This window comes from Phascolarctos cinereus, unplaced genomic scaffold (assembly GCF_003287225.1).
Source record: "Phascolarctos cinereus isolate Bilbo 61053 unplaced genomic scaffold, phaCin_HiC Scaffold_7;HRSCAF=346, whole genome shotgun sequence".
NCBI classification, from domain to species: Eukaryota; Metazoa; Chordata; class Mammalia; order Diprotodontia; family Phascolarctidae; genus Phascolarctos; species Phascolarctos cinereus.
Window position 1 is genome coordinate 20932268 of NW_027556180.1, and position 26175 is coordinate 20958442.

Here is a 26175-nt window from a genome sequence, read left to right on the forward strand (position 1 = left end):
GTCACTTCACTTGTTTTCCTCAGTCTCTTTGATGTAAAATGAAGATAATAGCAGTACCTGTCTCCCTCCCTGGTTTGTTGTGAGGATCAAATGAGATAACAATGGTAAAGCTCTTGGCACAGCGCCTGGTACATAGGCAGCACTATATAAAGGTGAGCAGTTACTAGCTATTAAACCTGGGGCCTGAATGGTGATAAAGATTCTGCCTCCTAGAGTTGCCTAAAGGATGTCCCAGATGCAGAACAGCTCAGCACATAATGAATTGTATTTCTGCAGTATGGCAAAGTGGATCAAGAGCTGAGCTCGGGTCAGTCCTGCTTCTGACACACTGCTGGGCACTGGTCTCTGCTTGCCTTCTCCCCCTCCCGAGTCCTCACCCCATCACTGCTTCCTCTGTGTGAGCAGGAGGTCTGACTCGTGGGTGGTCAGCTGTCCAAACACAGCCACAGTGACCCATTCCTTGTAGGGCACCAGGCCACATTGGACGCATTTCCCTCCAAGGTCTCCTGGGGCTCTGGGTGGATCCAAGTCAGGCCAGCCTGACCCAGATCTCTATTTGCTTCGTTCAGTACCTTTCCCAGTTGTAAAGATCGATGTTGATCTGGATAGCCTGGTAAATGAGGCCTGCCTGAAGGAGGACCATCTCAGCCTCCTGGATGTTGCCACTAAACATCAGCATGTGAGCCATCTTGGACTCTTTGGATGGAAGGTCTTTGATGGAATTGATGTACTGCACCTTGTCGATCTGGAAAAAGAGAAGATGACATATTTGAAGGGGGAAGAAAAGACGTATGATTTAAATCCAGCTAAAAAACAAAAAGGAGCATAGTACACTTACTTCCCCAATGGATGCATAGGCTATTTCTGCAGTCGTCATATCTCTATTGGCCACTGCCATGGCAGCCAGGCAAGCCCACATTGTCTGCTCCTAAAGTAAAACAGGAGAATGAGAATCCAAAAAGACAGTTAGTCTTTAATACCTGAGTTGTGTTAAAACAAACAATTTAAGTACCAGAACTAAAATAATGGTTGTAATTCTTTTTTGATTTTAAAAGTAAACTCTATAACAAAGTGTGCCAAAGGGTAAGCTTCAAGACAATTTTATTTCAAGGAGAGTTTCTTTGGATAAGTGTAGAAACACCAAATACAGGTTTTCATTTTAATTAAAAATAATTTCTGAAAAAAGGGCTTTTTTCCTGAATTACAAAAGAAATTAATTTATTGAATTAAAAATGACCCTATTCCTGCTGCTGCTGTTACTAATTCCTGCTGCTGTGGCGGCTGCTGCTTCTACTGCTCCTGCTGCTGGATAGGAGCCTCAGAAGTCACTGAGTCCAACTTGACTTTACAGATGAAAAGGCTGAGTGAGTTCCAAGGCCACAGAGCTAGCAATCATCTGAGGGAGGATCTTGTCCCTAGCACTAGCTCACTGCCCAAAGGACTCCAAGAAGCCCCTTTGGGGGAAGCAGAACTCGATGACACATGTCCTATCTATTGCCCCTCTACCATCAGCTCCACTCTAGCCCCGAGAGCCGTGCTAGTCACCAAAAGCACAATATCAATGCAAGACAAAGGGAACATTCAGATTCTTTTGAACGTAACTCAATTGAACGTACCTTAACAAAGCGGCACAGTCTTACAGCATCTTCCCATTTTGAACTGCTAACGTACTCATGAAGAATAGCAGGATAAGGTGATATGCTGATGTGAACCAGAGAGCCATCTGCTCTTCTTATGGTTACCTGATTTCCAACAAAACTCACAATGTGGGGATTTTTACTGAATTCACTGTTAAAAGAGTAAAAATGTTAGATTACTTCAAAATAAAAAACAGACATTATATTCCAAGTACAAATTTTGACAGACTATTACAGATTTGGGGTAATTGTACATCTTGCCCTATCCACACAATGTTAACTGCCTTCAGAGTCCTCAAACTTAAAGGTGAAAAGAAATATTTATAATAAAAATGAACTGTATCTTACTGTATGTACCAGTACAGATTTGGGGTTTAGCCTGAGAAGCATTTGGAATTAAGGATTCTAAGCAGTTGGAGCTTCTACTACTTCAACACTAAATTACTCAACTTCAAGAAAGATGTAATTACTAAAATGTGAACTAATAAAAATAAGAGAATTGCAAAATTTTATGTTGCCCATAAGAGCAACATAATAGTAAGAGATGCACAAAATTGATGATTCTAGACTAATATTCCACAAGAATCTTCAGAGATGAATCTTTTAGAAGGTCAGGGTCAATAAGAGTTTCAGTAACTTTCAAAACTTTTTTTGTTGTTTTTCCATCATTTTAGTCATGTCTGACTCTTTGTGACTCCATTTGGGATTTTCTTGGCAAAAATACTAGAGTGGTTTTCCATTTCCTTCTCCAGCTCATTTTACAGATGAGGAAAATGAGGCAAGCAGGATTAAGTGACTTGCCCAGGATCACACAGCTAGTAAGTGTCTGAGGCCAGATTCTAACTCAGGAAGATGAGTCTTCCTGACTCCAAACCCCATACTGTATTCACTGAACCACACAGCTGCCCAATTTCCAAAACACTCTGAAACAAATGAAACATTTTGGTGAGTTCTACTAATAAATGGAACTCTGATGTGAAAACCAGACTAGAAACCAAATTCAAAATCTGTTTTTTGAAAGAGAAGTTTTGAGGTGAAAAAGTATTTTTATTAGTATTTCTCATGACCAAATGACTACACTTAAAAGATCTGGGGAATCTAGAGAGTTATGTTTCTCATCTCAGGTGAGAAAAAGGAAAATCTATTTGTATATGTCTACATGTCTCGATCTACCTATACATGGGGATATGTGTCTATATCTAGACATGTATTTACATATATCCACGACATTTTTACAAATATAAATGCATCTTAATTTTTCATAGCCACGTTTGCATGTAGATAAATATATAGAAATATATAACACCCAACACTTTGCAATTTAATATTTAATATTCACAAAACAATATCCTTTACGCGAATTAAGATAAAGCTGGATGGAGTGGAATGATTTAGCTAATAGTTGAAACATTTTCCCTATTTAAAATTCTAAGTAAAGACACAGGTTTAGCGCTTTTTTGTATGTCTATTAGCCACGACAAATATTGCTTCATGCAAAAGAGATGTTACCTTGCATCCCTTTCAAACAATGTTTTGGGCAAAATATCTCGATCAACATAAACCGTGTTGGGATAATACCAAACTGTGAAACGAGTATCTTGAAGTCCACAAAGGATATTGGACGTGTCACACCATGCCAAAGTATGCACCATCGTACCTGCACAGGAAAAGGCAATTACAACTGCGCTACCTACAATTTTCGCTGACATTATATAAAATATGTTGGTAACTGTTATTTGTTAGTTATCATTAATGACAATCATATTAGAGATGTTTGTGAAATGAATTATTAAAAGGAAATTTATGAAAAATGTTCAAAGTCACTTAAAAATCATCCAGCACGTTCCTTGCAGATTAAGGGTTGGTGGGGTGGGGGGGGGAACGCATGGGGCTAAGCCTCAGCTTGGTCTCAAAGGCACAGGAACTCTCCGAGAGGACATGTGCTCCATGACCTCAGCCTGGCCCCTTCTCTGCAATGCCTCGTCTTAGAAAGTTACCTACAGAAGTAAGAGGTTAAGTAACTTGCCCAAGATCACCCAAGCAACATATGGCTGCTGTAGGATTCGTCCCGGCTTTAAAGCTGGCTCTCCCTCTGTGTGTGTGTGTGTGTGTGTGTGTGTGTGTGTGTACACATGTGTGCATTTTTTAACTTTCTAAAGCAGCTGAAGTCAGCAATGTCCGGATCCCCTACTTTTTTTTTTGAAAGTTACAAGTTGAATTTATTGTATCCTTAAAAGAAAAGCAAGCTATACACAACAGATATACAGTATCTGCCTTTTTAAATCCAATCCCCATCGTCCCCATCCCATCCCATTATGTGTTCTTCATATCTCCTGGCTGTTTGATAAATGAAACATAAACTTTATAAATAATTCCTCCTAAAAAATTAGAATGATAGTTAATAGAGCTGCTTTATCTTGACTCATAACATTTTGAATTGGCAAGACCAAATTCTGGGACATGTAAGCAGAAAACAAGCCTTCTGAATTAAGCCAAATGTCTCTTAGTTTAAAGTAAGAGTCACTTAAATTCATATTTATTTGAATAAGCCAAATATCAACATATACTTTTCAACATTCAAAAAGCATTTATCATGCGTAAGGCAATGTTTCAGGCCCTAGGACATCAAGACAAAAATACAAAACAGTCTCTTCTCTCAAGAAGTTTATGTTTCATATGATAAAGCAGTTACTGAGAGAATGGTAACTAGTTTAAGTAGGTTCTTTTTACCAAGTTTAATAATTTGTTCTTCCTTCCCGAATCGTTTAACTGAAGTGATATAAAGATCTCTATTTTTGTCAATAAAAGCAATTTTTCTTTCACTGGTCAGTCCTTTTTGATCCACAGCAATTTCCAAGATTTCATTCTAAGATTAAAAAACAGGAAAAAAAGTACGATTTGGGTTTGTCCCCCTAGTATAAATATCAATTTAAGAATATTTCACATGAATCCAGGAACTATATGAACACAATTGCAAAACACTTTTCACACAAATAAAATCAGATCTAAATAACTGGAAAAAGATCGGTTGCTCATGGGTAGGCCGAGCTAATATAATAAAAATGACAATCCTACCTAAGCTAATTTACTTCTTCAGTGCCATACCAATCGAACTACCAAGAAATTATTTTATAGAGTTAGAAAAAATAACAACAAGATTCATTACAAAGAACAAAAGGTCCAGAATATCAAGGGAACGAATGCAAAGACATGCAGGGGAAGGTGGCCCAGCCATTCCAGATCTTACATCGTCTTATAAAGCAGCAGTCATCAAAACTGCTTGGTACTGGCTAAGAAATAGGGAGGTGGATCGGTGGAACAGGTTAAGTATGCAAGACACAGTAGTCAATGACTATAATAATGTATTATTTGATAAGCCCAAAGACCCCAGCTTCTGAGATAAGAACCCACTCTCTGACAAAAACTGCTGAGAAAACTGGAAAAGAGTATGGCAGAAACTAGGCATAGACGCAAACCTCACACCATACACCAAAATAAAGTCAAAATGGGTTCACGATTTCGATATAAAGGCTGATACTGTAAGCAAACTGGGAGAGCAAGGAATAGTTTACCTATCACACTTATGGAGAACAGAAGAATTCATGACCAAACAGGAGATAGAGAACATTACAAAAAGCAAAATGGATAACTTTGGTTACATTAAATTGAAAAGTTTTTGCATAAACAAAGCCAATGCAACCAAGATTAGAAGGAAAGTAGAAAATTGGGAAAGAATTTTTACAACCAGTCTCTCTGATAAGGGCCTCATTTCTGAAATACATAGAGAATTAAGTCAAATTTATAAGAACACAAGCCATTCCCCAATTGATAAATGGTCAAAGGATATGAACAGGCAGTTCTCAGATGAAGAAATTAAAGCCATCTATAGTCATATGAAAAAATGCTCTAAATCGTTATTGATTAGAGAAACGCAAATCAAAACAACTCTGAGGTACCACATCACACCTATCAGGTTGGCCAAGATGACAAAACAGGAAAACGATAAATGCTGGAGAAGATGTGGGAAAATTGGAACACTAATACGTTGTTGGTGGAGTTGTGAAATGATCCAACCATTCTGGAGAGCAATTAGGAACTATACCCAAAGGGCTATAAACATGTGCATTCCCTTTAACCCAGCAATAGCACTTCTAGGGCTATATCCCAAAGAGATCATAAAAATGGGAAAAGGACCCACATGTACAAAAATATTTATAATAGTTCTTTTTGTGGTGGCAAAGAATTGGAAATTGAGAGGATGCCCATCAATTGGGGAATGGCTGAGCAAGCTGTGGTATATAAATGCAATGGACTAGTATTGTGCTATAAGAAATGATGACAAAGGCTGACTTCAGAAAAACCTGGAAAGACTTTTATGGTCTGATGCTGAGTGAAGTGAGCAGAACCAGGAGAACGTTGTACACAACAACAGTCACATTGTGCGATGACTAATATTGATAAACTTAACCCTTCCCAGCAATACAAGGATCTAAGACATCTCCAGAGGCCTCGTGATGGAAAATGCTGCCCACATCCAAAGAAAGAACTATGGAGTTTGTATGCGGACAGAAGCACACTATTTGCTATTTTTTTTCTTCTGTTGTATTTTGTTTCCTCTTTCTGGTGGTTCCTCCTATTGGTTCTAATTCTTACTTATAACATCACTAATGTGAAGATTTGTTTAATAGGAATGTATATGTATAGCCTATATCAGATTGTGCGCTGTCTTGGGGAGGGTGGTGGGGAGGGAGGGGGAGAAAAATTTTAAACTCCAAAGCATATGGAAGTGATTGTTGATAAATCAAAATAAATTTAAAAAAATAAAATAAAAAAGGAATATTTCATATGTACATTGAATATAATGTCAGATTTATAATGTTAATATATTGGTTAGTTTGACCAAACTCTTTTTCCTCTTTTAAATTCTGTGTTATAAGGGACAGCTCTCTAGGAGGAGGCATGTGGGTGGATACAATAAAAAATGCAAGTAACATAAAAGAGATCAATAAAAATTTTATTTGAAAAATATTTTTAAATTTTACACAGAAGAAAATTTCATTGACTTTCTACTTATAAACACCTTTCAAAGATCCCAGAGCTCATTGATGTAGACACTTTCCCTGCTGAAAGAGTTTGTATCTTAACTCCATTAGGACTTGGTAGAAAGTCTTCAACAATTTCTATGACCAAAAAATTCATGGGGCTGGCCATGAGGCCAATCTGACGCTGAGGCTCTCTGAATTTAGCTGGCTGTTCCTCAGATGCTAGGCAGTCTACCTTCAGGACTGTACTTGAAGCCTTCCCAACTTAGTAGCTTGTCAAATCAAGGATCACCTCCACATCACAATTAGGCATCAAAGCAGGACTTTAGTGGAAAAATCACAATCATAACCCAATTAAACATATGAACAACTCATTATCATAAGATGTTCATCAAATAATTTTTAGTACTGCCAACATTTTAATTCTGTTCAATTCAACAAATGTATTAACATGGTCAGGAACTGAAGATACATTATGAAAAACAACAGGGATCTTACAATCTAAAGGAGCTTGGCAGTGAAAGGGGGTGAACATAACAGTTTGCAACTTAGAAGTCCAGAAATGTTAGAAGAGAAGAGATCTGTTTTGGCTGGGGGGCCAGGGAAGGCTTTATGGAGAAGGTTATACTTGAGTCAAATGGTGAGGGAGAGCTGCTGGGTCATTCCATGGCTAAGCTGAGGTCAAAGCTACACCATTAATGAGAAGGAGTGTCCTAGGGAGCAAAATAACAGACAAAAAGTTCCAGGAGCATGGAGGGAGCCCAAGCAAGACAAACAAGCCAGGGCTCAAGACACGACTGCTCAAACAAGTGGAACAGGCCACATGGAGAGCCGCCAATGGCTGATATGTGGTGAACCTCTGCTCACCCTCTCAAGTGCACCTGCCTCCACTTAAGATGTCCAGAAAAGCCTTACAGCTCTGGTTCTGGGCTTGCACAGACAAATTCCAGGCTGGGAAAAGAAATCTCCATCTATCCATGGGAGGTTCACGGATATACCAGCCCTTCAGAGCCTGCAGTTCTTACTCCCTGCTCTTGGCCTCCAAATATTTCCTGGAAACTGTCTACTTCCTTGACTATAAATCCCTCCAGCTTTTTGACCAAAAAAAGGAAATGGTTATAGGGCTGAAGGGCAGAAGTCTGTGTCCCCATGGGCCTTTGAGAGCAGCAACCAGTGAAAAACCCTGTGAATCACCAAGTGTTGGGAAGTTTCCGGTGAAAAACCACCTTTTGGGGATCACCAGCTGAATGGCTCTGCCCTTTAGACTGAAAGATGGCCAGTGAGAAAGAAGATTTTGAGTTGACAAGCAAGGCCATTCTTCAATTTGAAGGGGCTTTTAAGTTGTCTGATGGCAGTCAGGGACCTGCTTGTATGCAGCTGTAGAGATGTCCAGTGCAGTCTCTAATTCCATCTGGTTGACCTTCAACTCCAGGTAGTAGTCAAGCAGAAAGATGGTGCTTGTCAGGGATGGAAAGAATAATAGCAAAATTCATAGGCTGAATAAAAATGGCGCATTTTGCAGGGCTCAACTGGGTCTGGACTTGTTCATCCCGATGGGAATATAGAGTCTGGCCTTGATGCAGATCAGCTAGAGAAAGGCTAAACAAACTGGGTATCTGAAGGTCAAGGAATATTACCGTGTTCTAAGAAATGAGGCAAAAGTTGGTTTAAAAGAGACATGGAAAGATGAATGTATGAATTCAGGCAGTGGGAAGTAAGCAGACCAAAAGCACAGTTTATACTGTGATATTAATATGATTGAAAAACTCTGATCAACTAAATGTTCGACTCTATTTTAGAGAACAGATAAAGAAGAATGCTGCCCACCTCAAGACAGATGGATTAATACACAGAATAAGAAAAGCATATTTGGACGTGACTGAAGTGGGAATGTTTTGCTTGACTAGGCTCATGATTCAGTGGTTCTTTATTTCTCTTTGTCTGTCTCTCTGACTGTCTCTTTTTCTCCAGTGGGTGGAAGAAAGTGGGAGGGAGGGGAAAAAATGAATTCTTGGTAATTGAAAAAAAAATTTTTAAATAAAAAAGACTCGTATGATCACTGTAAGCTCATTCCAAGCTACATACTTACTCGGTTTCCAAAAGGTTGGAATATTTGCCACTGAAACTGCTCCTGTTTAGGCTTTATGACCTGTCTCTAGCTTGGGAAAATACTAGGTTTTCAAAAGTTTGCTTGAGATTCCAGATAAAATTTTTAAATTCCTTCAGCAAATGACAATTTATAATGGGCAGATGAAGACGCCCACCAAGCACCACCCTGGATAATCGTGAAATGGAGAGTTTCAGAGAGGCAAAATGATACGGTGGACGAGAGTGCCGGGTCAAGAGCTGGAGGAGGCGGGTTCAAGCCGCCACTCTGTCCCTGGGTGACCTTCAGAAAGTGGGTCTTAGTTTCCCGTTTGGTGAAATGAGTGCGCTGGATTCGACGACCCGAGGTCTCTCCCACATCTAGATCTAGGACCACAAAGTCCATCTGGATGGATTGGGAGCAGAGCAGTGGGTCCAGCTTGGAGAAGTAGACATGGGTTCCAAATCTGGCACCGCTTCAGCCTGAGTGGATACTTTGTCTGATAGACTCACTCAAATGGGTGTGAGACTGGAAGGGATGCTCCAGCTACTGCCAGGGTCAGTGCCTCTGTCTTTTGCAGCTACAACTTGACCCTGCAGACGAATGTTCTCTGTTTGGAGGTGGTCCAGCTTGGTCTGCAGGGAAGAGGCTGGTGAGCATGCGGCCGATGCTTCCCCCTGCCCTGCCTAGGGAGGCATGGAGGTGGGCCGGGCTCAAGCCCTCCACCTTGGATGGTTTGTGGGGAGAGATATCTAAGGGAAAATTAATGGCATTGAGAAGGTAAGGTTACTGACAGCAAGGAGGGGAGGAGAGCTCAAGAGGTGCAGGAGTCAGCAGCAGACAGGAGACAGGCCAATGGGAGTTTGCAACAGCCAGGCCAGTGCACTGAGCTCCTCTCTGTCGGGTGAACATACCCAGCTGCAGAAGCTAGGGGCAAGTGTGTCGGATCATAGGTGATACTAAAGCATAACAAGATGTTCAGGATACCAATTAAATGCCTTTGGGAGATCTGCAACTTCATTAGTGTTGCTACTTCGTCACAGCCCCTACAAACTTTCTCACATTTACATCAAATTAAACAATTATGAGACGGGGATTAGATTTGCAGTTTCTTGTAGGATATGGAGAACTCCTGATTGAGAAGGGCCCTTGGCTAATGTAGGCCAGCATCTGCTCTGAAAGTGAAGTGACTTGCCTAGGGTCACACAGTCAAGATGTGTCAGAGCCAAGACTCAAACCCAGGTCCTTCTTCCTTAAAGCCTGGCTTTGGTAACACTACTGTTTAAAAGTATATGCAAGCAAAAACTGTTTAAACCTAAATTATATGCCAGTAAGTAAAGGTGCATAAGAGCATCAATGGAGTTAAGTGAAGAATAAACTACAGGATTGCTAGATTTGAAGAAATTACCTGCATTTTTTCCAATTAGTTGGCAAAAATTCCCTCAAAGAGATTAGACACTGAAGTTTATAATGCAAATATACATTATTAACACTTACAGATGAGGATGTAATTCATCTTTTAATTCAATCCTAATGGCCCAAAAGAATTACTAGTTCCAAACCTGAATAATCTGCTCCTCTGCTCCAGTGAAAGGGAAAATGTAGGCCTAAGCATCTTTACAAAAAAGTCGTAAGCCAGAGGAAACACAATTTTGATGAACACTTAGAGCCCTTGAGGAGTGAGGATCCAGCCGCCAGTCTCTACTCTGCGACTCCCTATTAGGCAAATCACTTCACCAAATCTCCTTACCTGGGAAATGAGAGGGCCAGTCAGAGGTGACCTCTGGCTCTGCCTTAGTTCTAAATTCAGGCTCCTGTGCATGGATGAGGGCAACAGAGTAAAGGAACATCCTTAGGAAATAGCCTGCCTTTTACTAGAGGAATTCCTCAAGAAAACAAATGATTTTTCCCATCATCCCTAGTTCTCCAAAGCCTGGACTACTTTCACCAAGCCAGAAAGTCACAGATCTTCAACAGGACATGTGCCTTCTGTCTGAGGGCCAGGTAGGAAGCAGCCCATCCCCCAGAAAATTTATGAGTTTTATTTTAGCTATGGTGACCTATCAGATGCACAAAAATACACATGAACACTCAGTCTTGTGTGATTCTGTACCACTTTGCAGCAAATGAGAGAAAAATGGAGAAAAGGGGGCAGTAAGCACTATGTCTCACACAATTCTAACACCATCTATAAACATCAAATTAGCTGCTGGTACTCAACATGGTGGGCATAAGTGTGCCACACCATATTACCAACAATGACACCTAGTTGAAAATTTGCAGGACAGAAAAGGGGAAGGGGAAAGGGAAGGAGAACAGACTCAAGAAAGGCATCCAGCACCAGGGTGGAGTTTTCTGTGGAGGATTTGTGTAGATGGAGATGAGAATTCTACTGTGTTCTGAACCTAGGGGAAAGCACCCACATGACGCAATCAGATCCATCAGCGTGCACAACCACACAGTCATACAACTAGAGCTGATCTCAGAGGTCACTTAGTCCAACGTCCCCATTTTATACATGAGGAAACCAAGGGCCTGAGGTCACACAACAGTGGCATGTTAAAAGCTAAAGACTGACCACCCTCAAAAGTCTGTAGCAACTAAATAACTTAGTAAATTCATCAATATTGGTGTTTTTGCTCTTCTGTTGAGGAAGATACTTATCTAGTTCAAATGCACTTTTACACAGCAGACAAATGAAGGCTGAGGAATTATAAGATATATTAAAATTCAAACAGCTTCATTTGCTCATGGCTATCAACCACTTTAATCAAAGCAAGAATACCTCACTTACACGAAACAACAGAAGTATAAACGGGATCCCAATTCTTTAGTTTATAATTTGCTTTCCCTATAGCAGACATGAGTCAGTGACTTTTTAAACTATGATATTTTTCTACGCAAAAAATTTCATGTAAAGGGAACATTGACTATAATTGTACAGTTAAACTATATTCATTTTCCTTTGCAAAATTGTTAGTATTTTAAAGGTTTGAGTACATAAACAATACATATTATTTAGAAAGGTATTTTCTAACACCTATTACCTTATGTGAAAGAATTTTTCCATTACCTTATGTGAAAGAATTTTTCCATCACCTAGCGGTTTTCCTGATGATGCTTCAAATAAGAAGATAACTAGAAAGAATCATAACATCAGTTAATGTATCATATAATGTTTCTTATACTTGTAAATCTCAATAACTTCATATTCTTTTTTTGCCCTTGCTTATGCTTTTCACAATATCTTTATTTTTTCTTATTTAATATCTTATTTTTCTCAATTACATGTAAAACAATTTTAACATTTTTTTAAAAATTTGAGTTCCAAATTCTCTCCCTCTTACCTCCACTCCACTGAAAAGACAAGCAATTTGACATAAGTTATACATGTGCAGTCATGCAAAACATTTTTATGTAAGTCATGCTGTGAAAGAAAACACAGACAAAAAAAACCCAACAAAAATAAATACAGTAAAGAAAAAGTATCTTTGATCTTCCTTTAGGCTCTACCAGTTCTTTCTCTGGAGATGGACAGCACCTTTCATAAATCCTACAGAATTGTCTTGGATCATTGTATTGCCGAGAATAACTAAGCTATTCATAATAAATCATCACATACTATTGCTGTTACTATGTACAATGTTTTCCTGGTTTTGCTCATTTCACACTGCATCAGTTCATATAAGTTCAGGTTTTTCTAACAGCATCCTGCTCATCATTTCTTATAGCATAATAGCATTCCATCACAATTATATGCAACAACTCGTTCAGCCATTTCCCAGTTGATAAATATCCCCTCAATTTTTAATTCTTTGCCACCACTAAAAGAGCTGCTACAAATATTTTTGTACACATACGTCTTTTTCTTTTATTTCTTTGGGATACAGACCTAGTAGTGGTATTGCTTGGTCAAAGGGTATGCATGGTTTTATACAGCCTTTTCCAAATTGCTCTCCAGAATGGCTGAATTAGTATACAACTTCAATAATACATTTGCATTTTAATTTTCCCATGTCCCTTCCAACAGTTGCCATTTTCCTACTTTTCATATTCTTTTTTTAAATAATAAATGTATTTATTTATTTTTAGTTTTCAACATTCATTTCTATAAGATTTTGAGTTCCAAATTTTCTCCCCACCTCTCCCTTCTCCCCACCCCAAGACAGCATATAAATTGGTATAGGCTCAACATATCTACTTGTCATATTCTTGATGAAAACTACCATAACTCCCTCTAGATACAAAAGAATTTTGAGTGCACTCAATAGCCCAACTCTTCACATAAACATAGTGATGGGTTGAATACAATTCCCTAAAACATACATCTTCTGAATTAAAACTATTTTTTAAAAACTAAGGTGACTATGTTTCACAAGAAAGACAGCAGATAATCCAAATATGGCTTGCAAACTGTTCTGTGTTTAGGAGAAATTATTAAAAAAAAAAACAACCTCAAACCCATATCCTAATAGTGAGAATAAGTTTAATTATCTCCCGAATTATCTAACAAATAAGCAGAACCAGAGAGTGGGCTGGCCTGGTAGAGAAGCAGTGACGTCTGCACTGTTTCATTCTCTATGAATAAGGCTCAAATCCTGATCCCACCACTTCTGAGCTATCCAACCATAATCTCCACTTAATCTTGCTGGGCTCCTGACTCCCCACCTATAAGATGGCGGAGTAGGACAAGATGGTCCAATGAGATCAGGGGTGAAGCAAGGATGTCCACTATCACCACTACTGTTCAGCATTGCACTAGAAATACTAACTATAGCAATAAGACATGAAAAAGAAATTGAAGAAATAAGCGCAGGCAATGAGGAAAGAAATCGATTATTTTTTTACAGATGACATGGTTATTTACTTAGAGAACCCTAAAGGTCAACTAAAAAAACAAAGTGAAACAGTGGACAACTTCAGCAAAGTTGCAGGATATAAAATAAACCCACATAAATCATTGGCATTTCTATATATCACCAACACAACCCAGTAGAAAGAGACAGAAAGAGAAAGTCCATTTAAGATAACTACAGACAGCATAAAATACTTAAGAGTCTATCTGCCAAGACATGTGCAGGAATTATATGAACACAATTACAAAACACTCTTCACACCAACAAAGGTTATCTAAATAATTAAAGAAATCTTAATTGTTCATGGTTAGGCCAAGCCAATATAATAAAATTTACTACCTAAATTAATTTACTCATTTAGTGCCAAACTGCCAAAGAATTACTTTATAGAGCTAGAAAAATAACAAAATTCATCTGGAAGAACAAAAGGTCAAGAATATCAAGACAAAATCAATAAGAAAATTGGAAAGGAGACTAGCAGTATCAGTCTCAAACTATATTACAAAGCTGTAATTGTCTGTGTATTTTTTTTAGGCAGTTGGGGTTAAGTGACTTGCTCAGGGTCACACAGCTAAGTAAGTGTCAAGTGTTTGGTCTGAGACCAGATTTGAACTCAGGTCCTCCTGACTTCATGGCCAGTGCTCTATCCACTGTGCCACAAAGCTGTAATTGTCAAAATAATTAGATACTAGATAATAGCGGTTGATCAGTGGGACTGGTTAGATACTTGATATACAGAAGCAAATGAGCGCATAACCTGGTGTTTTATAAACTCAAAGATCCCAGCTATTGGAGCAAGAACTCACTATTTGACAAAAACTATTAGGAAAATCAGAAAGCTGTCTGGGAGAAACTAGGCATAGACCAACATCTTACCCCCAAATACCAAGAATAAGCTCAGCATGGATGCATGACTTGGACATAAAGGGCAAATTAGTGGAGCATGGAAGAAACTACCTGTCAAATCTATGGATAGAGAAAGAGTTCATGAACAAATAAGAGATAAAGAGGGTCAGAGGAGGTAAAATGGATAATTTTGACATAAAATTAAAAAGGTTTTGCACAAATAAAACCAATGAAGCTAAAATTAGAAGAAAAGCAGGTCTGGGGGAAAAAAAATCTTTGCAACATATGTCTCTGGTACATTTCTCTGGTATCATTTATAAGGTATATAGGCAACTAAATCAAATTTACGAGAATAAAAGCCATTCCCCAACAGGCCGTTTTTCTGAGGAACAAATCAAAGCTATCAAGTCACATAAAAAAATGCTTTAAGTCACTAATAACTAGAGAAACGCAAATTAAAACAACTGAGGTACTTCCTCACACCCATCAGATTGGCTAAGATGACAAAAAAGGAAGATGACAAATGCTGGAGAGGATGTGGGAAAACAGGCACACTGAGGCTTCATCAGAGCTGTGAACTGGTCCAACCATTCTGGAGAACAATTTGTAACCATGTCCCAAAAGCTATAAAAGTGTGCATATGCTTTGACCCAGAAATACTACCACTGGGTCTATGCCCCAAAGAGATCAAAGGAAAAGGGAAAGGATCCATATGTACATGAATATTTTTAGCAGCTCTTTTTGAGGTGACAAAGAACTGGAATCCAAGGAGATGCCCATCAAGTGATGAACTGCTGAACAAGCTTTGGCATATGAATGCAACAGATTTGTGATGTAAGAAATCATGAAAGAGACAGTCTTGGAGAAACCTGGGAAGACTTGTATGAACTGATATAAAGTGAAGTAAGGACAACAATTTACATAGTCACAGCAATATTGTGACAATAATCAATTGTGTAATTATGATTAATATAATGACCAACCACAATTCCAAAGGACTCCTGATGAAACACACTATTCACCTCCAGATAAAGAACTGATGGATGCCAAGCACAGATTAAAGTATATTTTCTTTCTTTCTTTCTTTTTCTGCAGAGGGCAGAGGGAAAACATAGCTAATGAGGAAATTTGTTTCAAATGATCATACATATTTGTAATGGGTTTTGTTGGGGGTTTTTTGCCTTTTCACTGGGTTGGAGATGGGAGATAGAGAATATGGAACTGAAAAAAAAAGTCTATGCGCTTTTAAAAAACAGCACCTACTTCCCAAGGTTACTGTGAAAATAAAATGAGTTATCTGTAAATCACTCTGTAAACCTTAAAGCTATATACATATATATTTAAAGAAGCCATCTGAAATATTAATCTTTCACCATCAGCATATATCTGTTTTCCCTAGACCTCGGTACAAGGAATAAATCTAGAAGAGTGTTCTAAAAGCATTGGCTAATACACACAGAAGTGATGAGTGTTGTGTTAAATAGAAGTTAACAGAAGGAAGGAAGAAATTTCCTTCTTGCTCTCTAGACAGATATGACTATCCTGGGACAGCACAATTAAACAGACTCAAAACTGGTTTAGTTCTGATTATCAGAGAAACAGGATCAAGAAAAGGACAGGACTGCAGTGCAGGGAGTAAGGGGTAGCCACTGTCAGGGATCTTAAAAGATTGTGGAGAATGGGAAAAGTACTGTAGCCTTTGAAAGACTTAAGAACTTTGACTGACACAATGACAACCCACGATTCAGGAGCACTCATGACAAAACCGGCTATGCTCTACCTCATAGAGCAGTAACTGATGCAGGGAATTTGTTTGGCTTGAGTATGTATGTTTGTGACAAGCATTTTGTTTTGTTTTGTTTTCCCTTTGTTAATGGGGTTGCAGGGAAGTAGAAAAGAAAGACAATAGATTTTTGTTAATTAAAAAAATAAAATGAACTGCAAAGGCACTGTAGAATTAGAGATGGATGGATATTTTGATTCTTAAAGAAGGGAAGCTAATAGAATTTGTAAACTAAAGGACAGTGAGCTTGACAAGACACTTGGCAAAATTCAACAATGTATTATTAAAGGGTGGTTAGGGAACCCCTAGAAAAGGAAGCGACGATCACAAAGAGCCAGAATGGTTTCCATAAGTACTGGCTATACTAGATTAACTTCATTTTTTGATAGTTAGCAAAGATGGAGAACAGAGGTGTGCCATAAATAGTTAATCTAAATTTCAGCAAAGCATTTGACCACATCTCCTATGTTAGTCTTGTGGAAAAGATGGTGAGGTATCAGCTAAATGATGATACAATTAGAAGGATCTGAAACTAGTCGATTGCTCTGACCCAAAGTGTTGACACATTAATGGTTCAATGCTGACTTGGAAGAAGATTCCCACTGGAGTGCCAGAGAATGGTGTTGGGCCCTGTATTGTTTCACATTTTTACCAATGATTTAGATAAGGGCATAACTGGCATGCTTCTCAAATGTGCAAATAACAGACTTGGGAAGAACAGCTCATATACTATATGACAGTCAGGATCCAAAAAGATCTGACAGGCCAGAACGTTGGACTAGATCTTATAATATTTAATAGGGATACAAATAACAGCTTATATTTGAGTTTTAGGTTTTTCCTTTTAAAACAGACTTCCTGCAGCAGCTAGGTGGCACAGTGGACAGAACACTGGTCCTGAAGTCAGGAGGACCTGAGTTCAAATCTGTACTCAGACCAAACATTTGTCACATTAATAGCTGTGCGACCCTGGGCAAGTCACTTAACCCCAACTGCCTATAAATAAATAAATAAATGAATGAATGAATGAAATAGAATAAAATAGTCTTCCTAAGATAAGAGATGGCGCTAGATGGCTGGTCTGGGGGTCAGTGGCCTGCAAGCTCATTCTGAACCAACAGCATGAGAAAGCAGACAACAAGGAGAATGTCTAAGGCATCACTGTCAGAAGTGGAGTGTTGAGGATCAGGGAGGTCGTATTCCCGACATCCTCTGCTCTGGGTAGACGATATCTGGAAAATTGTATGAAGTTGTGGCACCATGTTTTAAGAACCCATATTGATGCACTGAAGAGAGTCCAAAGAAGCACATTCAGTGACTGACCTGAGGCCAGAAAGTACATGAAAGCTGTCTCCAAGCAGGTGAAGGTGGTCATGGGGAAGAGGGATTAGATTTGTTCCACCTGGCCCCAAGAGGGCAGAACCACAGGACAGGGGAGATGCGAGGTGAGGAAAACCTCGCTAATCCCAAAGCGAATGGGCCTCCTCAGAGGGGTATCTTCAACCACAGGACGTTACAGAGGGGCTTCCTGCTCAGGTATGTGGCAGATTGCACTGTCTCTGAGATCCTTTCTGGGGCAGTCTGTGAGTCTCTGTGCTCCCTGGGCACGGTTTTCATTTGTTCTTACGTATCCAATTCCTACATACTTTGAAGCTTATCAGGAAGGTGGGTCAGAACCAAACCACTTAAAGACCCAGACTTCCTCTTAAAATAGGAAGGTGAAGGGCAGCTCTGAGTGGTGCTTCTTATTCATATGTGAAATGATGCCGTCTCTTCACATCACCGAGTGGGCTGCAGGGGGCTGGCCATAAGGGGGCACCTTCTAGCTCTTTTTGGAGTTAGTGCCCTGTAGCACAGTTTTAGACTCTATCTGAAGAATCCCTTTATAATGCCAACTTGGCTGACCAGAATGACATTCACGTGATACATTTTCTCTGCTGTACTAACAGCCACACATTACTAAATAAATGTGACACCAGTTAGTCCACAATATATCAACTCTCCGGTATAGTGAGGCCCTTCATAAAACATTTTGACTATGCTGTAGATTCCCCAAATATTTAACAAATATGACACCCTTACATACATTTAAGAGCCAACATGTTTCAAAGCCAAACATGAACGACCATCTCTCTGAGAGCTGCTGTGGCTTAAAAATTCAACGTTCAGTGGTCAACGTAATGATGCTCCCCCCATCAACTTAGCCAGACTGGTCCCTGGACATATGGGCCACTGCCGGGTCTACCCATCCCTTTCCGACCTGATGGAACCCAGCAGCATTTGCAGCGCCAGCAGAGTCTTCATCCGTCTCTGGCTACCACCACACTGAGGTTGGCAAGGGAACAATGATTTATAATCTTTGTTCCAATCCAATCCAAGTCAACAAGTACTGATTTTAATGAAAGAGATGTAATATGAACATTTAAATTTGAAAATTAATCTATTTCAAACCCAAATCAAGAAATTATCATTACTATTTATTGTTGCCTATGAGTCAAGTCCAAACGTGAGGATTTTTTAAAAAAATGTTTTCAATTATTTAGGTTTTTTTTAGAAATTCTCTACTCCAACACAGATCATACCGGGCTGGAAAGGCTCTGAACACAGGCTTGGGGGTGGTGATCTGTAGGTCTATCGTCCAAGGGCCAGTGGAGCTAACTTTGGACAGTTTGGCCACAGCAACTCTTAACAAATATTCACCAAGTCACAAAGGGACTACAAGCTGTGGGGACTTGCATGGGGGGAAGTGCAGGTCCCTAGAACCCAAGAAGTAATTCTTCAATAGTAACAACACATTTGCACGAAACTTACTTGAATATGGGTAAAAAATGAAAATATACATACTTTTCTCATCAGCTTTGTCTTTTATTGCTATGGTATCATTACTTAAAGATACCATCTGGGCATTCAGAATATCTGTTCTCATCCCTGGAAATTTTGGAGAGGAAATGAATCGTCCTTCATAAGAATATAAGTAGATGCCCCCTCCATCTACAAGAAGAAAATGCCTACAAATACAAAAACGGACAAATTAATTTTCCAAATTTCTCTTTGGAGGTTCTCTTTTTAAATTTTTAGACAAATGCTAAAACTGAAATACAAAATAAGAAAAGAAAAAGAAACATTATAAACAAATATAAAACAAAAAACAAAAAAAGTCATGTACATAGCAGAACATAGGAGAGGATTCAAAATATATAGCAATAACTTTTCATTTCAAGAAAGTCTATATGTTAAAAACTGTGCATTATGTTGAAAGCTGTCCATCTTTTCTTTGCTTCCTCCTTGTAGGTTTTCTTTTGTTCTCTGCGGTACACTTTTTACTTTCTACTCCAGGGCCAGTGCTCTATCCACTGCACCACCTAGCTGCCCCTTGCGCATGTCTTTATTTTTCCTATCCTAACTCCTCTACTTTACTTCCACCTGCTCCCTTACCCTCCTATTACTTAACCTACCTTATCCCTCCCTTAGCCTCCCATTCCCCTAAATCTAAATCCCCTTCTATATCCCCTTTTTAACCTATTCCCACACCCTGCCCTCTAAAGATCCCTCCTTTATCCTCTTCCCCCTTCCTATCCTTTCAGAGTTTCATTTCTTTCTAAATTTAAGGAGACTTTTATACTCTTCTAAATGTATATGTATATTCTCCTCTTAAAACCACTCCCGATGAGAGCAGGTTTCCAGAACTAACAGCCCCCTTCCCTCGTCTAATTCCGCTGTTGTGGTTCTTCTTGTTGCACCTCATTTGTCAAAGATAATTACTCTTTTACCTGTACTTGAACGGTTTTACTTTTTGAAGTCATATCGCACATACTCAGGTCTCCTCCAATCTTCCTTATAAGCTACCTAATTACTAGTAACAATCTTAGACACAGGTTTTACATTTTTCATACCCAAAAAGCAAACCTTCTATACTTATTTAGTGCTTTGTAATTGGTCATTGGTATATACTTTATATTTCTCTTGGCTCTTGTACGTTAAATCTTCTATTGAGGTCAGGGTTGTTTTGTTTTGTTTTTTTAACAAAGACCTGAAAGTCTGACAATTGTTCAAATGTCCATTTTTTTTTCATTCAGAATTATGCTTAGCTTTGCAGGGTATGAAATTTTTGGCTGGAAGCCAAGTTCTTTTGCTCTTTAATATCCAGTGTTTCAAGACCTGCAATCTTTTAGTATCACTGCTGCTAGGTCTTGTGTGATTCTAATTGCGGTACCACCATATGTAAATTGTTTTCTTTCTTGTTGCTCATAATATTTTGTCCTTGACCTGGGGGTTTTGGAATTTGAATATTCCTGTGAGTTTTACTCATAGAATCTCTTTCAGCTGGTGGTCAGTGGATTTTTTCTATTTCTACTTTCCCCTGTTGTTCTAATGCTTCAGGACAATTTTCTTTAATTATTTCTTGCATTACTGTATCAAGATTCTTTTTTTTGATCAGAACTTTCAGGTGGTCCAATTATCCTTATGTTTTCTCTTTCTGATCTGTTCTCTAGATCCATCGTTTTTTCTTTTTTTTTCTTTTTTTAGGCAATTGGGGTTAAGTGACTTGCCCAGGGTCACACAGCTAGTAAGTGTCAAGTCTGAGGCCAGATTTGAACTGAGGTCCTCCTGACTTGAGGGCCGGTGCTCTATCCCTTGTGCCACCTAGCTGCCCTGGTCGTTTTTCTTATGAGATGTTTCACATTCTCTTCTATTTTTTCATTCTCTTTATTTTTTTATTTCTTCATGTCTTATAACTTTGCTGGCTTCACCCTGCCCAATTCTGATTTTAAAGGAGTAATTTTCTTCCTTAAGATTCTGGATCTCTTTTTCTAATTGGTTGACTTTCTTTTCATAATCTTGTTTTTCTTGTATTATTCTTATTTTTCTTTTTATTTCTTCCCTAGTATTATTTGTTTTATAAAGCCTTTTTGAAATTCTTCAGTGAATTCTTTTTCGGGCAGATGACCATTTGACATTACTCTCTGGGGTAGAAGAGGGTTTCTTTGCTTCAGTATCCTCCTCTGAAGACGAACCCTGATCTTCTCTATTCCCATAATAGCTCTCTCAGGTCAGATTCTTTCTCCTTTGCCTGCGCATTTCTTTCTTTCTTTCTTTCTTTTTTTTTTTTTTGGTAATAATTTAATTTTTATAATCACCTCTAGTCCTGGGGTATGAGGGATGGTGTCTCTAATCTTCAGTTCACCTTTCTGATCTTGAACTCAAACCAAGAGCTCCAGCCTCCTGTAAGTGCCCACAGCAGAGGCGACCCCACTCCACTGCTTCTATACTCACTGGGCGTGTGCTGGTTCCTTCTCACCCCCATTGCATCTCCGCGGCACAGCTGGGTCTGGCGTTCCTTATCGGCAGAGATTCCCAGATCAGATGTCCAGCTCCCCTCACTGTCCTGGGGCTAAAAGTTCCTGTGGCTGGGGCTGAGGCAGCCTCCCTAACCAGCTAACCCCAGGGCTTGCCTCTAGCTGTTACAGCAGACCCTAGCCTGGAGGTGCTCTCTTCACAGGGAGGAAATCTCACGCTGGATTTTTCTTCAGATCTGCTCCAATTGTCCCACTAGTACTCCTCTCTTGCCCCTACTCTCTTTTGTTTTCACAGCTCTGTGCTCACCCAGAGGCACTATTTTATCTCTTGTGGAGGAAAATCTTGCGAGCTTTAAATTGTCTGACCTACTCCGCCACCTTCCCAGAATCCTCTCTGCATGTTGTTCTTTGACATCATTTGGAACTGTTTCTTGCTGCTCTGAAATGATGAGGGGTGGCTGGGTTCAGGAACGACAATTCACTTGGCCATCTTCAAAGAAGTCCCTTGTTCCCACGGCTCCAGCTCCGATACCTTTGCTTATAGCCTCATCCTCCTTCTAAACAGCATTTTACAATCCTTACCACTCTTTCCTCTGGATATTCTCTATTCCCTTGATTTCTAAAACATAAAAATCTCATTCTCCTGCTAACCCTAACTTTTATTTCCTCCATGGCTCCTCTCCATTCCCCCAACCCTTTAAAATAGCTGTTCCCCAACGTTCTACCTTCAGTTCCTGTCATTCCTCTCTCAACATTTTCTCACAATTTCATTCACTCCATGGGTTTGACTGTCACCTGTGTGAATGCCAGTCGAGACCTGACTTAACTCTTCACTATCTGCATCTCCACGGGGCTGTCTTGCCAGCACCCCAAACTCAACAGGCTCCTCACCTAATCTTCCTCCTGAGTTTGTTTCTCTTCCTGATATCACTACCTCTCTCACTGGGAACATCACTTACTGAGCTATTCCCCACACAGGAAGTCTTGGTGTTATCTCTGCTCTTCTCTCTCCCTGCCATCTCATACACAGCCACAACCCACAGGCCCTGGGGATTCTAGTTCAGGTCACCTCTTCTCTCCCTGTAACCCTGTCCTCAGACAGCCCATTACTACCATCCTTTGGCATGTCTGCAATAGCTTCCTTACTCAACAATGGTCTCCCTCCAGCTGACCCCTCATATCACTGCCACTTGAACCTTCTTCATGCAGAGCTTGGTCATGTCACTCATATGCTCATACTCCTTCACTGGTTTCCTGTCTTAAGGCCCCTGAATTCAATCAGGCCAGAGTTACATCATACTATTCCTTACAAATATTCTATCCTCCAAATCCAATTCACAAATATTTATTAAATATCTACTAATTGTTGTGATGAGTACTGGAGAACAAAAGACAATGAAAAAGATCCCTTCTATTTTAGAAGCTTAGGTTCAACTGGAGGGACACAGTATATCTCGAGGGAAGTGCAAGGACACGAAGGCAGGACAGGGACGGCCAAGCAGAGGCTTTGGGTGAAAAACATGCCACCACCAGTCTGCAGAGGTGCGCTGCAGGCAAGCCGAGACAGGCCTCCCAAATAAAGTGGGGCAGTGGGGTAAGAGGGAACCGCTGAGGGTTTCTGAGCAGAGCGTTGGCTAGAGGACAGCGCTTTCAAAAACACTTCCGATTCATTAACAGCCCCGCCAGTGAACAAGGGCAGCCCTCACCTCCCAACCCTGAAACAGCAAGAGCAGGGCTGGGATCCAAATGGCACAGAAGCTGTTGCAGCCCGTGACAAAGTCCCAGCTTCCTCGAGGTGGAAATGACACACGGGAGATCCATCAGAGGAGAACACGAGGGTGTCGTTTATTCTGAATTTTTATATGTATATACCTCCCCTCCCCCTCCTGTTTTGTAATAAAGAAATGAATATGGTTTTGTGTTCGAGTGTGAATGTAAGAAAGTGTGTGTGTGTGTGTGTGTGTGTGTGTGTGTGTGTGTGTGCACGCGCGCACGCACGTGGATGTGACAGAGACAGTCACGGGATACAATTCCCTGAATGTGAGAGCTACATTGGACAAGGAAAGCAAAACTTAAATAAAAAGAGTGAATTCTCTTGTTCTTCTGGCAGAATGGTGCCAGGAAACAAAAGGATGGCCTTGTTACTGTATGAAGTAAAACAGGCATCGCTGGGCAGAAACAACCGGCCAGTCCAAACTCCCGTCCAGGAGCCCGACCCCAGGGTGCGGTGCTAGGGTCTGAGCAGTGGAAGGAAAGGGATGGATTTGCTGTTGAAGTGCAATTAGAATGTCAGGATGAACCTGGGAGAGGCTGTCAGTTTACCATCTCCTTCCTATGCTCACACTGTTCACTGGACTCACAAGGGACAACTCACAAAGCACGTGCTCCACGTCCCTTTCCTGACCTTCAGACCCAGCAGCCACCGCCGCAGCCACAGAGATTGAGGAGGAAAGAGTGCTTCAGAGAGCAACTCACCCAGACCCTTAAATCTACATGAGGCACAGAAAAGCCAGGAGACCTGCCCACGGTCACACAAAGACAGGATTTGAACTTAGGTCTGGAGTCCAAAGGTCTTTCCCATCCTGGGTTCAAATAAAGTTGTCTTATCTGAAAGGGTATAACTGCCCAGTGGTGCTTAATAAATGTTTCCATCTACCCTCACTGTGCTCATTAAGTGCAGAGTTGGTACCGAACAAATATTTGAATATTACATTTGATGGATTTGAATACATTATGGCTGACAGAGCATGGGCTTTAGTCCCAAAATGGGAACAATTAGAAAATTAAACAACAGGGGCAGCTAGGTGGCGCAGTGCATAGAGTACTGGCCCTGGATTCAGGAGGACCTGAGTTCAAATTCGACCTCAGACACATAACACTCACTAGCTGTGTGACCCTGGGCAAGTCACTTAACCCCACTGCCTAAACCAAAACAAAAAAAATTAAACAACAGCCCATTTATCCTTACACTGGGAAGCCCAATAACTGATTTTGCTTCTGTAAAGCCATATATGATTAACCGATGAAGAAATGAGTGCTGATTTTCCACTTTTGTTCACAATACAGTCCCAGGCTCATTTAACACTTTTATTTCAAGCTTTATAGCTTTATTCAAAGCACAGGATCATAGGCTATCCTGACCCCAGGTAAGAGAAGCATTAAAAGAAGAGGACTGCCTTCATTTGACAATGGACCCTCCTCACATGTGTGTCTCTACGCATGCACGTACACACACAAACACTGTTCATCGTTTCAGAGATGACCTGTAATCGTCCCCCACGTAGGGCCCCTCCCCTACTCTGTACAAAACAATCAGGACCACACCACATCTTCCTACCCTGTGAGCTGACTGCCACAGAAGGGCCTTCACCAAGAACAGCAGCAGACCCCGAGGGAGTCTTGGGTCTGTTATCTGGTATCTCAGGCTCTTATCACAGGATGGGTGCACCTCCCATTCATATCACACATTTCCTGAATAATGTCCTTCATGCTGTTCTTTATGTGGACAAAGTCACTAAAAATACACTACATCCATGATACGCCCTCCAAGCCTGTGTGTAGGCCACCAACAACACTAATTCTGCAAACATCATGTCAGGCCAAAATCTACCACCATATGGTATCACCTAGGTAGTTTTTTGCTCTAGGGCATAGCTTGAGATGGTTGAAAATATTATCTTTTCTTTCTTTTTATTATTTATTTTTGGCATTCTTTTCTTTCTATATTTTGAGTTCCAGATTCTCTCTTCTCCCACCCATTGAGAAGGCAAACAATAAGATATCAATTATATACGTGAAATCATACAAAATATATTTCCATATCAGACATATCAACAAAGCAAAAAAAAAAGCAAGAAAATTATAATTCAAAATTGCACTCAGAGTTTATCATTTTTATTAAAGAATACATTTTAATTATTAGTGCTTTGTTTGAGAGACCAATCTCATAATGAAATAATATAGAAAACATTTTTAAAGCATTAATTGAGCATGATGGAATGCTACAAGTCAATTTTGTAATTTTTAAAGAAAATCATTTTTTCACTTTGTAGTTTCAGAATTTAGCATTTAATGTCCAACATACAATATTCACTTTGAAAGGAATCTACTAAAGAATCTACTGAGGGGCAGCTAGGTGGTGCAGTGGATAGAGCACTGGCCCTGGAGTCAGGAGGACCTGAGTTTAAATCTGCCCTCAGACACAAAACACTCCTATTTTCACCTCATTCCCTCCAGCATTTGTCATTTCTGATAGGTGTGAGGTGGTACCTCAGAGTTGCTGTAATTAGTAGTGATTTAGAGCGTTTTTATTTGACTATGAATATCTTTGATTTCTTTTCAAAACTGCCCATTCATATCCCTTGACCATTTATCAATCAGTAAATGGCTCTTATTTTTATAAATTTGATCCAATCTCTACATATTTGAGAAATGAAGCCTTTATCCGAGAAACTTGGAATAATTTTTTTATATTACTTTATTGTCTATGGTAACTTTTAGCAAAAAAAAATAATTTCCCTGTTTATCTCTTTTAGTTAGGCCTATTTTTGCTTTTGTTTTATCTGAGATCATTACTGCTACCCTTGCATTTTACTTCAGCTGAAGCACAACAGATTCTGCTCCATTTC

The 26175-nt window shown here is 39.8% G+C and overlaps 1 protein-coding gene across 9 annotated transcripts in view; it reads right to left on the minus strand.

Moving 5' to 3' along the window:
• The window catches only part of IFT80 (intraflagellar transport 80), a 122909-nt gene that overhangs the window by 20876 nt on the left and 75858 nt on the right, over positions 1-26175 (minus strand). For all 9 annotated transcript variants that reach the window (XM_078147247.1, XM_078147245.1, XM_078147244.1 and 6 more), the window contains 7 exons: positions 19095-19258; positions 11839-11903; positions 4368-4503; positions 3147-3294; positions 1617-1788; positions 839-928; positions 573-745 (listed from right to left, as the gene is read on the minus strand). In XM_078147247.1, the coding sequence (XP_078003373.1) occupies positions 573-745; positions 839-928; positions 1617-1788; positions 3147-3294; positions 4368-4503; positions 11839-11903; positions 19095-19258 (948 nt within the window). The remainder of the gene's footprint in view (positions 1-572; positions 746-838; positions 929-1616; positions 1789-3146; positions 3295-4367; positions 4504-11838; positions 11904-19094; positions 19259-26175) is intronic.